General features: G+C 35.3%; 1 protein-coding gene across 8 annotated transcripts in view; it reads right to left on the bottom strand.

Moving 5' to 3' along the window:
• The window catches only part of PATJ (PATJ crumbs cell polarity complex component), a 206,103-nt gene that overhangs the window by 31,224 nt on the left and 162,236 nt on the right, over positions 1–12,643 (bottom strand). For all 8 annotated transcript variants that reach the window (XM_070746039.1, XM_070746046.1, XM_070746045.1 and 5 more), the window contains 3 exons: positions 8,210–8,293; positions 6,252–6,445; positions 5,555–5,702 (listed from right to left, as the gene is read on the bottom strand). In XM_070746039.1, coding sequence (XP_070602140.1) covers positions 5,555–5,702; positions 6,252–6,445; positions 8,210–8,293 — 426 coding nt within the window. The remainder of the gene's footprint in view (positions 1–5,554; positions 5,703–6,251; positions 6,446–8,209; positions 8,294–12,643) is intronic.

Genomic DNA, 12,643 nt, shown 5'->3' with positions numbered 1-12,643 from the left:
AGGATCTGTGCTTAGGAGTTTGTAGGCTGGGTTTTTTAGTAGATTTGTCATTTTTTCCTTGTATTCTGCTGTGTTCATTACTATAGTGGAGTTTCCTTTATCAGCTGGGAGAATTATTATATCCTGGTTTTTCTTTAGATTGATAAGTGCCTCTCTTTCTTCCTGCTGTATGTTGCTTTTTGGAGGTTTACTAGAGCACAGAATATTAGTGACTTGGAGTCTGATTTTGTTAGCAGTATCTGGGTTGATTTTATGTAAAGTTGTTTCAATTCCACATATGATATTTTCAGTTGGTATTCGTCTTGGAGTTATTGCAAAATTAAATCCTTTTGAAAGAATATTGGTTTCTGTAGTGGTGAGTATCTTGTCTGATATGTTATGTACTGTTTTGGTCATAAGTTGTTGTGGAGGGCTGGGTTTTTGCTGTACCTCTAGTATTTGGAGTTTCTTATTATGTGTGTCTGTTTTGTATTGGGTTTCTGTTTCTGCCCTCCAGATTGATATTTGTTTGAATTTATCCCAGAGTAAAGGGTGTATTTGGTTACTGATTTTAAGGTGAAGAGAGAGTAGACTTTTGTTGATTTCATCAAGTATGAATCTTTTTTTGTGGAGTTCATTTCTGATTAGGGCTAATTCAGTTCTTTTTAGGATCCTCTCTATGGTTGGGGTTTTTGGGTGGAATTTTAGTTGGAAGTATTTGGGAATTATTTTTTTGTCCCTGCAGTTGCGTAGGAATGTGAGATCACATAAGATGGAGGCTTTTCTGACTTCAAGTTTTTCATAGGTCCTAGTCAGTAGGAAAGTGTCCTCCCCGTAGAGGCAAGATATTTGTTTTCGTAAATTTTCACGGGTATATGTATGTAGATTGTTCTGAGTTCGGGTTTTGCCCTGTGTAATGTTTTGCATGTCTATGCGACGTTTCGTGAAATCACATTCACCATCATCAGGGCTGGAGTTCCAATCTTTGTGTTTTTGCAAATGAATATTAGCAACTGACATTTCTTCTTAGCATGTAGTGTGGGGGTGGAGATTTGCTTTGAATGTAGCAAATAGATTGGGTGACTATGATTCCGTGATCTGAATTGTGTTGGGTGTAATCATGGTTATAGAAGGAATGGCATGAAGATTATGAAGTGTTTTGTTTAAGTCTGATTCCAAATATATCCTAGACCTTACCAACCACTGCCTGACCAATACATACTTCATCTATAATGAACAAAGATATAAACAAATAGAGGGAGCCCCCATGGGATCACCTCTATCACCTGTCATAGCCAACCTCTATATGGAATATTTCGAATATAATGCTTTAGAGCAAGCCAAATACAAACCCAAACTTTGGCTGAGATATGTTGATGATACCTTTGTAATTTGGCCACATGGTAAAGAAAACTAGACAATTTCCTCACTCATCTCAACAGCTACACCCCCAAAATACAGTTTACTATGGAAACAGAAATCAATGATCAACTTCCCTTTCTAGATGTACTGGTCTATAAAAAACCCAATGGCAGCCTAGGACATACTATCTACCAAAAGAAACCCATACCAACCGTTATCTAAATGCACACTCACACCACCACCCCGCACAAATCACCTCAGTGGCCAAAACTCTCATCACCAGAACCAAACGCTTAGCTGACCATGAGCACTTAAAAACTGAATTGAACAAACTCAAAGATGTACTAATTTCTAATGGATTCAAAGAGAAAACAATAACAAACCTAATCAATAAGAGACACCCCCCAAAAAACAAGATCAAGAACAGGACAATGGCACACCATCCTTCCTTACATCAAAGGCACCACGGATAAAATTAGTAAAATTCTACAAAAACATAACATCAAAACCTCATTTTGCACTAACCAAAAAATATCTAATATCCTAAGGAGCCCCAAAGATAAAAATCCAATAGAATACCAAGGTATCTATGAAATCCCTTGCAAAACATGTGCAGCCACATACATTGGACAAACTAACCGAAGAGTGAGCCAGCGCATGGCAGAACATATGAATGCAGTCAAGAAACAGGAGAAGACCTCCCTCCCTTGTCCAGCACATTAAAAAAACAGGGCACGAAATTGACTTTGAAAAAACTAAATTACCTCCACAAAACAGAAAATTTATATAAAAGAATCTCTCTAGAAGCTATTGAAATTGAAAAGAGGTCCTTTTGTTTAAATAAAAGGGATGATACCTCGCGCCTGCCAGAGATTTGGAAACCAGCCTTAAACAAAATAAACACTTCATTATAATCAATATGTCAATCCTTTAATTATTATGATTTTAGAATTTTATATTTGGAAATCAGACTTAAACAAAACACTTCATAATCTTCATGCCATTCCTTCTATAACCATGATTACACCAACCAATCAGATCACGGAAGCATAGTCACCCAATCTATTTGCTACATTCAAAGCAAATCTCCACCCCACACTACATGCTAAGAAGAAATGTCAGTTGCTAATATTCATTTGCAAAAACACAAAGATTGGAACTCCAGCCTGATGATGGTGAATGTGATTTCACCGAAACGTCGCATAGACATGCAAAACATTACACAGGCAAAACCCGAACTCAGAACAATCTACATACATATACCCGTGAAAATTTACGAAAACAAATATCTTGCCTCTACGGGGAGGACACTTTCCTACTGACTAGGACCTATGAAAAACTTGAAGTCAGAAAAGCCTCCATCTTATGGTGATCTCACATTCCTACGCAACTGCAGGGACAAAAAAATAATTCCCAAATACTTCCAACTAAAATTCACCCAAAAACCCCAACCATAGAGAGGATCCTAAAAAGAACTGAATTAGCCCTAATCAGAAATGAACTCCACAAAAAAAGATTCATACTTGATGAAATCAACAAAAGTCTACTCTCTCTTCACCTTAAAATCAGTAACCAAATACACCCTTTACTCTGGGATAAATTCAAACAAATATCAATCTGGAGGGCAGAAACAGAAACCCAATACAAAACAGACACACATAATAAGAAACTCCAATACTAGAGTACAGCAAAAACCCAGCCCTCCACAACAACTTATGACCAAAACAGTACATAACATATCAGACAAGATACTCACCACTACAGAAACCAATATTCTTTCAAAAGGATTTAATTTTGCAATAACTCCAAGACGAATACCAACTGAAAATATCATATGTGGAATTGAAACAACTTTACATAAAATCACCCAGATACTGCTAACAAAATCAGACTCCAAGTCACTAATATTCTGTGCTCTAGTAAACCCTCCAAAAAGCAACATACAGCAGGAAGAAAGAGAGGCACTTATCAATCTAAAGAAAAACCAGGATATAATAATTCTCCCAGCTGATAAAGGAAACTCCACTATAGTAATGAACACAGCAGAATACAAGGAAAAAATGACAAATCTACTAAAAAACCCAGCCTACAAACTCCTAAGCACAGATCCTACCACCTACCTAGAAAAAACCACCAAATCTAAATCAAGGCCTCTCCCATCAGCGAAGAAATCCAGCAAAAAATCATCCCCAGAGAAAAATCTTCCATATGTCCAAAACTCTATGGCCTTCAATTCCAAAAATACACAAAGAAGGAATACCTCTCAGGCCAATAGTCAGTTCTATAGGCTCCCCTCTACAAAACCTTGCCAAATTTTTAGCCAAATACCTTCAACCATATACAGAAACTATTACCTCATATGTTCAAAATTCATCCCACTTTATACAAATAATTAAAAAACAAAACCTACAACCCGATGACCTACTTGTAAGTTTCGATGTCGTGTCCCTGTTCACACAAATACCTATTACAGAAGCCTTGACAGCTATCCAAGACAAACACAAACCCCCCAAATATATCCTAGACCTTACCAACCACTGCCTGACCAATACATACTTCATCTATAATGAACAAAGATATAAACAAATAGAGGGAGCCCCCATGGGATCACCTCTATCACCTGTCATAGCCAACCTCTATATGGAATATTTCGAAAATAATGCTTTAGAGCAAGCCAAATACAAACCCAAACTTTGGCTGAGATATGTTGATGATACCTTTGTAATTTGGCCACATGGTAAAGAAAAACTAGACAATTTCCTCACTCATCTCAACAGCCTACACCCCAAAATACAGTTTACTATGGAAACAGAAATCAATGATCAACTTCCCTTTCTAGATGTACTGGTCTATAAAAAACCCAATGGCAGCCTAGGACATACTATCTACCAAAAGAAAACCCATACCAACCGTTATCTAAATGCACACTCACACCACCACCCCGCACAAATCACCTCAGTGGCCAAAACTCTCATCACCAGAACCAAACGCTTAGCTGACCATGAGCACTTAAAAACTGAATTGAACAAACTCAAAGATGTACTAATTTCTAATGGATTCAAAGAGAAAACAATAACAAACCTAATCAATAAAGAGACACCCCCCAAAAAACAAGATCAAGAACAGGACAATGGCACCACCATCCTTCCTTACATCAAAGGCACCACGGATAAAATTAGTAAAATTCTACAAAAACATAACATCAAAACCTCATTTTGCACTAACCAAAAAATATCTAATATCCTAAGGAGCCCCAAAGATAAAATCCAATTAGAATACCAAGGTATCTATGAAATCCCTTGCAAAACATGTGCAGCCACATACATTGGACAAACTAACCGAAGAGTGAGCCAGCGCATGGCAGAACATATGAATGCAGTCAAGAAACAGGAGAAGACCTCCTCCCTTGTCCAGCACATTAAAAAAACAGGGCACGAAATTGACTTTGAAAAAACTAAATTACTCCACAAAACAGAAAATTTATATAAAAGAATCTCTCTAGAAGCTATTGAAATTGAAAAGAGGTCCTTTTGTTTAAATAAAAGGGATGATACCTCGCGCCTGCCAGAGATTTGGAAACCAGCCTTAAACAAAATAAACACTTCATTATAATCAATATGTCAATCCTTTAATTATTATGATTTTAGAATTTTATATTTGGAAATCAGACTTAAACAAAACACTTCATAATCTTCATGCCATTCCTTCTATAACCATGATTACACCAACCAATCAGATCACGGAAGCATAGTCACCCAATCTATTTGCTACATTCAAAGCAAATCTCCACCCCCACACTACATGCTAAGAAGAAATGTCAGTTGCTAATATTCATTTGCAAAAACACAAAGATTGGAACTCCAGCCTGATGATGGTGAATGTGATTTCACCGAAACGTCGCATAGACATGCAAAACATTACACAGGGCAAAACCCGAACTCAGAACAATCTACATATATATATATATATATATATATATATATATATATATATATATATATATATATATATATCTTCTAAATACTTTACTGAAAAATGTGGTTTATTTCCATTAACTACAGTTAAAATTAAATACAGTGGATGATTAAACATAAAAGATACATATAAATTGTAGCACTCAAACTTGAAGCTCCCATTGTGCTTGTTTTGATGAGACTGAACTTAATACTTCTGAAAGGCGTCACATTTTACATAGACTCAGCTGCATACTTACCTTAAGAATGGTGGCTACCACTTCTTGGGAAGCCTGTCTGACATCCTCACCATTGACAGATAATATCTGATCTCCTTGAATTAGTCGCCCATCAAGGTCAGCAGCTCCTCCTTTGACAATGTCAGAGATAAATACGCCACTTCCAGTTCTAACAATATAGGCAACATATGCACTGTATTATTAAACAACTAAGCTATATATGTTATTTATCTGCAATTACACAGCCCACAACCAGGACTGCTGTTATTACTTTTCTAAAGACAACAATATAGCTAAAGGCAATTTTCATTGATGGCCTCCTCAATGAGAAAGGTCACATTCTGTCACTTAGGCCAATTTACTGTGGCATGGCAAATTGTTCTGCTATATAGTTAAATTGTAATCATCAATACATTTTCATATAAGAAGCAATTTCTATCAATTTACTTTTGCACACAGAATCACAATGTCATTGCACAAAACAATATGATTGAAAGCACACAGTGTTCCACTAAATAGTTCATTTTAAGCCTACTGCCCTTGAACTGGTAAAATGCTAGTATAATTGCTAGCATAGCACTTATAATAATTTCAGCACATTATGTAAATTGCATAAATATAATGTAGCAGTAAGTGCCACTATGACATTGGCATGCCCTCTCTGTTTTTACTGCAAGAAACATCTAAATTGAATTATGATCAGCTAAATATTCCTTACCTTTTCCCTACAATGCTAAGTCCCAATCCTCTGCCCATTTTCCGTTGTAGGTCTACAAGGAAAATCTCCAAATTGTCTTCATCTTTATAATGAGCTTCATCTCTATAGACAACAAGCTGCACTTTTGGAGGGGTTTGCCTTAAGGCAGTGATAGCATCTTCATGACTGGCACTTCTCAAGTCTATGCCATTAACCTAAAATAAAATAAAGCATTTGGTGTACTTAAGATGTACTTAAGTTTACTTACTGGATTTTAATTAGTTTGGTAACAGAGGTGCATTATAGTGGAGGAAAATTAGCATAAGCTGCCCAGAGTTGCCTTGTGACAAGATAGCTGGCAAATAAATTTAACAATTAAATGAATAAGTGCATAAATAAATAAATTTTCCCACGACTTCTCAAAAAGAAATGGTTTCCCCCCAAAATTACATTTTTGGAATATTGCTTTTGCCATTCCAGCCTCTCTATCCCAGGTTAGAGTTAATGCTTACACAGACACCAAAAATTCTTCCAATTCACTTGAAAGATAAAAATCATGGTTAAACATTTCAAGAAGGCAGTTTTCATCTCAACCCATTTGATCCAGGAAGTTTATTCACTTTGAACTCTAAAGTCTGATTGATCTTAGTGAGAACAAGTTAGGAGTGAAATGATGAATTTTCTTTACTTTGATTAGCTACAGTGGCCATTAGAGTTCAGAATTACTAAACTAATATGTAGATTATAGTTAACCATAATTCGGAAACTAGAAGGTCCTGGATTATTTTTGTAAAAGATTCTACCATGATTGAGCATTCTAGTTGAATCAGCACTTATTCATAAATATTGTTCTGTATAATTTACTAAAATAAACAATAGCTTCCTTCTGCTTATATTATATAAAATCACTTATTACTTATGCTTCTTAAATAATTGAGTAAGACTATATCCATTCTTAATTTCTGATAACATTATTTGAAAGTGTAGATTTCCCAAAATCCTTAGTGTAAAACATCATGATAAAAAAACAAGTTCTATAGATTTTCTGAAGGAATAAAAACTGAAACTCTACATGTCTACTAATTTCAGTAAGATTTGTTCATGGGTAAATATTGCTTTCTGATCCTGATGTTTTGTATGCATAAAATAAAGATCTACCTGTATTTTTAAAAGTTTTTGCAATTCTATCCTTGGAAAGCAAAATAATATTTTTCTATATTCCAATAGATGGCACACCATACCACAGCAAAGCTTTAAATTGGCCTTAAAACAAATATTAATATTAAATTGCGAAGGGAGTCAGAACACTGTTTTCATTATCATCAGGGCCAAGTAAAAATATATTTCAGTTTTAACTACGACTCTTGCAATGTGGAACATGTATCTTAATATAATTAGGGAACAGATCTGCTATTATAGTATATTCATCTCTGACAAAGCAATTTTCATACGTAAGGACATTTTTTAAGCCCTCCCTCAACATCTACTTTACATTATTAATGTAATTGTCTTGCAAAACATTGCCTTCAAAATTGAAGCCATAGTACATAGGTGACAGCTATTTTAGTGCATTTAATTAATGAAAGTGAGCTGAAAACCAGGAGACAATTAGTTGTGGCCCTTTCTTGGACACAAAACTGGCTGGATGCCTCTTGGCCCATCACTTTCTCTCAGCCCTGGGGAAAAAGCAACGGCAAATAACTTCTTAAAAATATTGCCAAGAAAACTTAATGGACTTGTCCAGGTAGTTGGTAAGAATGAAGACTGATTTGAAATCACCTCACATACCCTATAAGAATATTTATAAATTATGTAATATTTGTTAAGATATATTTGTAGGACCCAAAAATTAATATTGGATTTTGAATCCCTGCACTGCCCAGCTGGAACAAATTCTCAATCTTAAGGCATTAACAACACATCCATACAATTATACTGAAGACAAGAGAAATATTCAAGGAAATAAATTTGAAACTTACTTCCAGAATTTGATCACCAGCCCAAAGTCGACCGTCTCTAGCAGCTGCTCCTTCTTCATAAACTTCATGAATGACTATGGCATCCTAGAGAAATATATAACCTTTATATCAATATTTAACCATTTGAAAACTTGTAGTTCAGAATACTGTATAGAATGACTGATAGACAGATGGGAAGGGAGGGAAGGAGGTAATTACACGTCAAATTTCCCATTACACATAATGTAAATATATTAAATATCAACAGGCATTGCGTAAACGTTTAAGTCCTTCTTTAATATTGTATGCAACTACATCAATAGAATATAGTGTCCAAATCACAGTAGGTTAATAGATTCATTATACTTCCCACTGGTCAGATTCAAGTTTGAATATCTGTACTGTAATTTCAGAATTCTGACAAACTGAAACTGATTCATAGCATAGGACTCAATCATTCTATCCTTCTTGCTTAAAAAAAAAACTTCTTTCAGTTCTGAATGGGCAATGTAGAATCCATTGTAGAATCCAAAACTACCAAAAAGTTTGGGAGAGTGGGAACATCTTTGCCTGATTCGATGGGTGTTGGGTAAGGCAGCAGAGGAAGCATCTACATTGCCAAAATTGCCAAAAAAGCATTGCCAAAAAAGCATTAAGAGTTGTAAACTTAATCTTACATAGTTTCTTCTCTAGAAACACTGAACCGCTAACCAGAGCATACAAAACATTTGTCAGACCAATTCTTGAATACAGCTCACCTATATGGAACCCACATTGCATAACAGACTTTAATACAATTGAAAGAGTCCAGAAATACTTCCCAAGAAGAGTCCTTCACTCCTCCTCTTGAAACAAATTACCTTACTCCTCCAGACTTCAAATACTATGTTTAAATAATTTACAAATATGGTGCATCCGAACTGATTTAACTGTTGTTAATGTTCTCCATTACTGACTACTTCACCTTAAGCAACAACAACAACAACAACAACACAAGAGCACGTAATAGATACAAACTAAATGTAAATCGCTCCAAACTAGACTGCAGAAAATACAATTTCAGCAATCGAGTGGTCAACGCCTGGAATTCATTACCTTGCACTGTTGTTTCTTCGCCTAACCCCAAAATCTTCAACCTTACATTATCTACAGTCGACCTTTCCCCTTTTCTAAGAGGTCTGTAAGGGGCATGCATAAGCGCACCATTGTGCCTGCCGTCCCTGTTCTACTGTCTTTTTATCCTATCACTACTTTCAACTTATGTTACGTTAATACAAACTATAATTCTATATTTGTTTAACAAAATAAATACATAAATAAATAAATAAATGAAATAAACGAAATACATCTGAGATAGCCCTCCTTGTAATCATGATTACTGAGAAGGCGTTCACAGGTCTGTGATAGGTATACAGTTTATCCTCGACTTACAACCACAAACAAACCCAAAATTTATGCTGCTAAGCAAGGTACTGTTAAGTGAGTTGTTCCTCATTTTACACTCTGGTTCAGACAATTCAAAATAAAATTGGACAATCTCTGTCAGAAATATTTTACTATCAGGTATATAGTCCTGACAAAATTAGCAATTATTCTCATGCATGCAAACTGAGGTCCTTTTGCCCTTCCAAGAACATAAAAATCTTGTTTTCAGAAAGCATTAATTTGCTTCCATTTCCCCATCATTACAGTATCATTTTATCTCTCCTTCCAAAAAAATAATCTTAATTTTATCTGGAAACAATCTTTGGCAAGGCTAACACATTAGCATGAGACAATAGTCTGTACGCTCTTGTAGTTTCTTTAGGAAATGTGATTAAAATTACATCTAACAAGCCTCGAAAATAAATACACCAAATATAATTTTAATCATATTTTTTAAAGAAACTCAATGGGCTTCCAGACTGTTGTCCTGTGCTAAATGAAGGGAGGAAGGAAGGGAGAGAGGAAGGGCCATTTGCCAAGTCTTCCTTCCTTCCTTCCTTCCTCCCTCCCTCCCTCCCTCTCTCCTTACCTACCCCCACTCTTCTTTCTCCTTTTCATTTATATTTCGTATATCTAGGCCATCCATCTCTTTCAGAGAGATAAAAGTACAAACATTTCTTTAAAAGGGAATTGAAAATGTAAATCTTCCTTTAAATTTTAAAGGAACGCTAAGAACAAACATTTACAAAACTGTTTGTGGTATCCTTTGAACATGACTTAATTATAATTGTATGTCTAGTAGCAAAATTTTCCACCTTTTTCTCTTCAATTTCTTTCACTTCCACAATTGATATACTGTATAGCTTTTTCTGCAAACTTACAGTTATAGTAAAATTAGCATAAATATCTAAAGTTCTTTGAAATCATCACTGCAAATTCCTGCCCAACATGCATGTGGCGACCAAAGAAAAGAGAACCAGACATAAATTTCAAAATGCTTCTAAAAAGTTACTCTCAATATGGAGAGCGAATCTTACCCATTCTTTCTTTCAACTTAACATTTGAAATTTATTATTGATATAAAGCGGTTGATAGTAGACAGTGTAGCTAGTGGGAGTTCAGAAGAATGTGTTCAATTTAAAAAATCTCTTTCCTGAAGCAACACTACACTCAGAGCAAGGTGACACGAAACGAAAAAGACAAGGAGAAAAGTAACAACATCTTTGCCCTAAAGCAGTTCTTTTGATCAAAGGATTGTTTTGAAGCTTCCCTTTTTCTTTTAAACTTCACGGTTATGAGTATTTACAACTATGATGCTATTGGAAAATGTTACACTGCTATATCATATTTCTAATTACTGTGTGTTTGGGTTTTGAGGGACATTAGTGGCCATTTATTTACAGAATACCACAGAACCGCAAACTACTGCCGATTCAGGAATCAATCTGTTTACAGGAAGCTGCATAATTAAATTATAATTGCAGATATGAATATATGGTTTTCACATGCTCACAGAGCAATATAGTTTTGGGGGGAGGGAGAGAAGAAAAATGCAACCAGATGAGCAGAAAATTAGAAAGTGGTTTTTTTAATAGTAGAGCAGTCATTTTTCAGACTGCCTCCCAAACAAACAGACTCAGGTATTAAAGACATGCATATCTTATCTTAGACAAGGATAACGGTATAGTTTAAGGCAGGGGTCCCCAACCTTTTGGACCTGAGGGACCACCAAGGTCATACTTTTAAATCCCACGGGCCACCAAATTCATAATTTAAAGTCCCACAGCCCACTAATATGTTTTTTTTAAAAAGATAAATACATTTATAAAATAATGATCAGAGAACTTCCATTTTATTAATATGAAATGCACCTATTTAACATAACAAAATTATAAATGCTTATTTAATTATAACAAAACCATAAGTTCTTATTTCAATTGTAACAAGATCTTCAAAGGTTGTTTAATTGTAATAAAATTATTAAAGGTAGTGTAATTATTACAAAATAATTGAAGCTTATTTGACGGTGGCTTGCTGATGTTGTTGGGAAAGTCAATCCCACATTCCAGAGTTGTAGTCTCTCCCCTCCCTCTCCTCTTTCCTTTTCTTCTTTTTTCTTTCCTTTCCTTTCCTTTCTTCTTCCTGGACTGGATTAATTATTGGCCCAGAGGTCAAGATTTCTCCACGGACCACCCAAATTTTCTCGTGAACCACCAGTGGTCCATGGACCACAGGTTGGCGACCTGTGGTCTAAGGTAAGATATGCAGATTTTATGTTGCACAAACTATAACTTTCAAATTCCTAGTGTGTTCAATTACACTTGGCCAATAAAGAATTCTATTCTATTCTAGTACAGGTAGTCCTTGACTTATAACAGTTCATTTATTTAATTCAAAGTTACAATGGCACTGAAAAAAATGACCTATGACCATTTTTCATACTTATAACTATTGCAGCATTCCCATGGCCACGTGATTAATATTTGGATGCTTCACAACTGGTTCATATTTATGACGGTCGCAGTGTCATGTTACCATCCTTTGCAATCTCTTGACAAGCAAAGTGAATGGGGAAGCCAGATTCATTTGCCAATCATGTTACTAATTTAACGATTGCGGTTATTCACTGAACAAATATGGCCAGAAAAGTCATGAAATGGATCAAAACTCACTTAACAAATTTCTCACTTAACAACATAAATTCTGGCCTCAGTTCTGTTCCTAAGTCAAGGACTACTTTTACTTTCATATGCATTCTTCTTTTTTACAGCCATGCTTTTTTCATATGATGCATGGCTATAGTGAAATTCAGTTTACAAGCTACTTGTACCTGATCAAGGATATTTACGGGGTATGGATAAAAAAAAGAAGAAGTCAAGATGGTACTAATGACTCTGGTCATTTTCATGTGGGTCTCTACCCTGCAAATGACCTTGAACAAGATTATTGTAGAAAGTATACTAATTGGCTATGTCATCATAATTTCTGTCAATGATCATAGAGAAACACCATGTTGCAATGAGATACAGT

The sequence above is a fragment of the Erythrolamprus reginae genome, chromosome 3, assembly GCF_031021105.1.
Source record: "Erythrolamprus reginae isolate rEryReg1 chromosome 3, rEryReg1.hap1, whole genome shotgun sequence".
Classification (NCBI taxonomy): Eukaryota; Metazoa; Chordata; class Lepidosauria; order Squamata; family Dipsadidae; genus Erythrolamprus; species Erythrolamprus reginae.
This window is presented reverse-complemented; position numbering and strand designations above follow the sequence as displayed.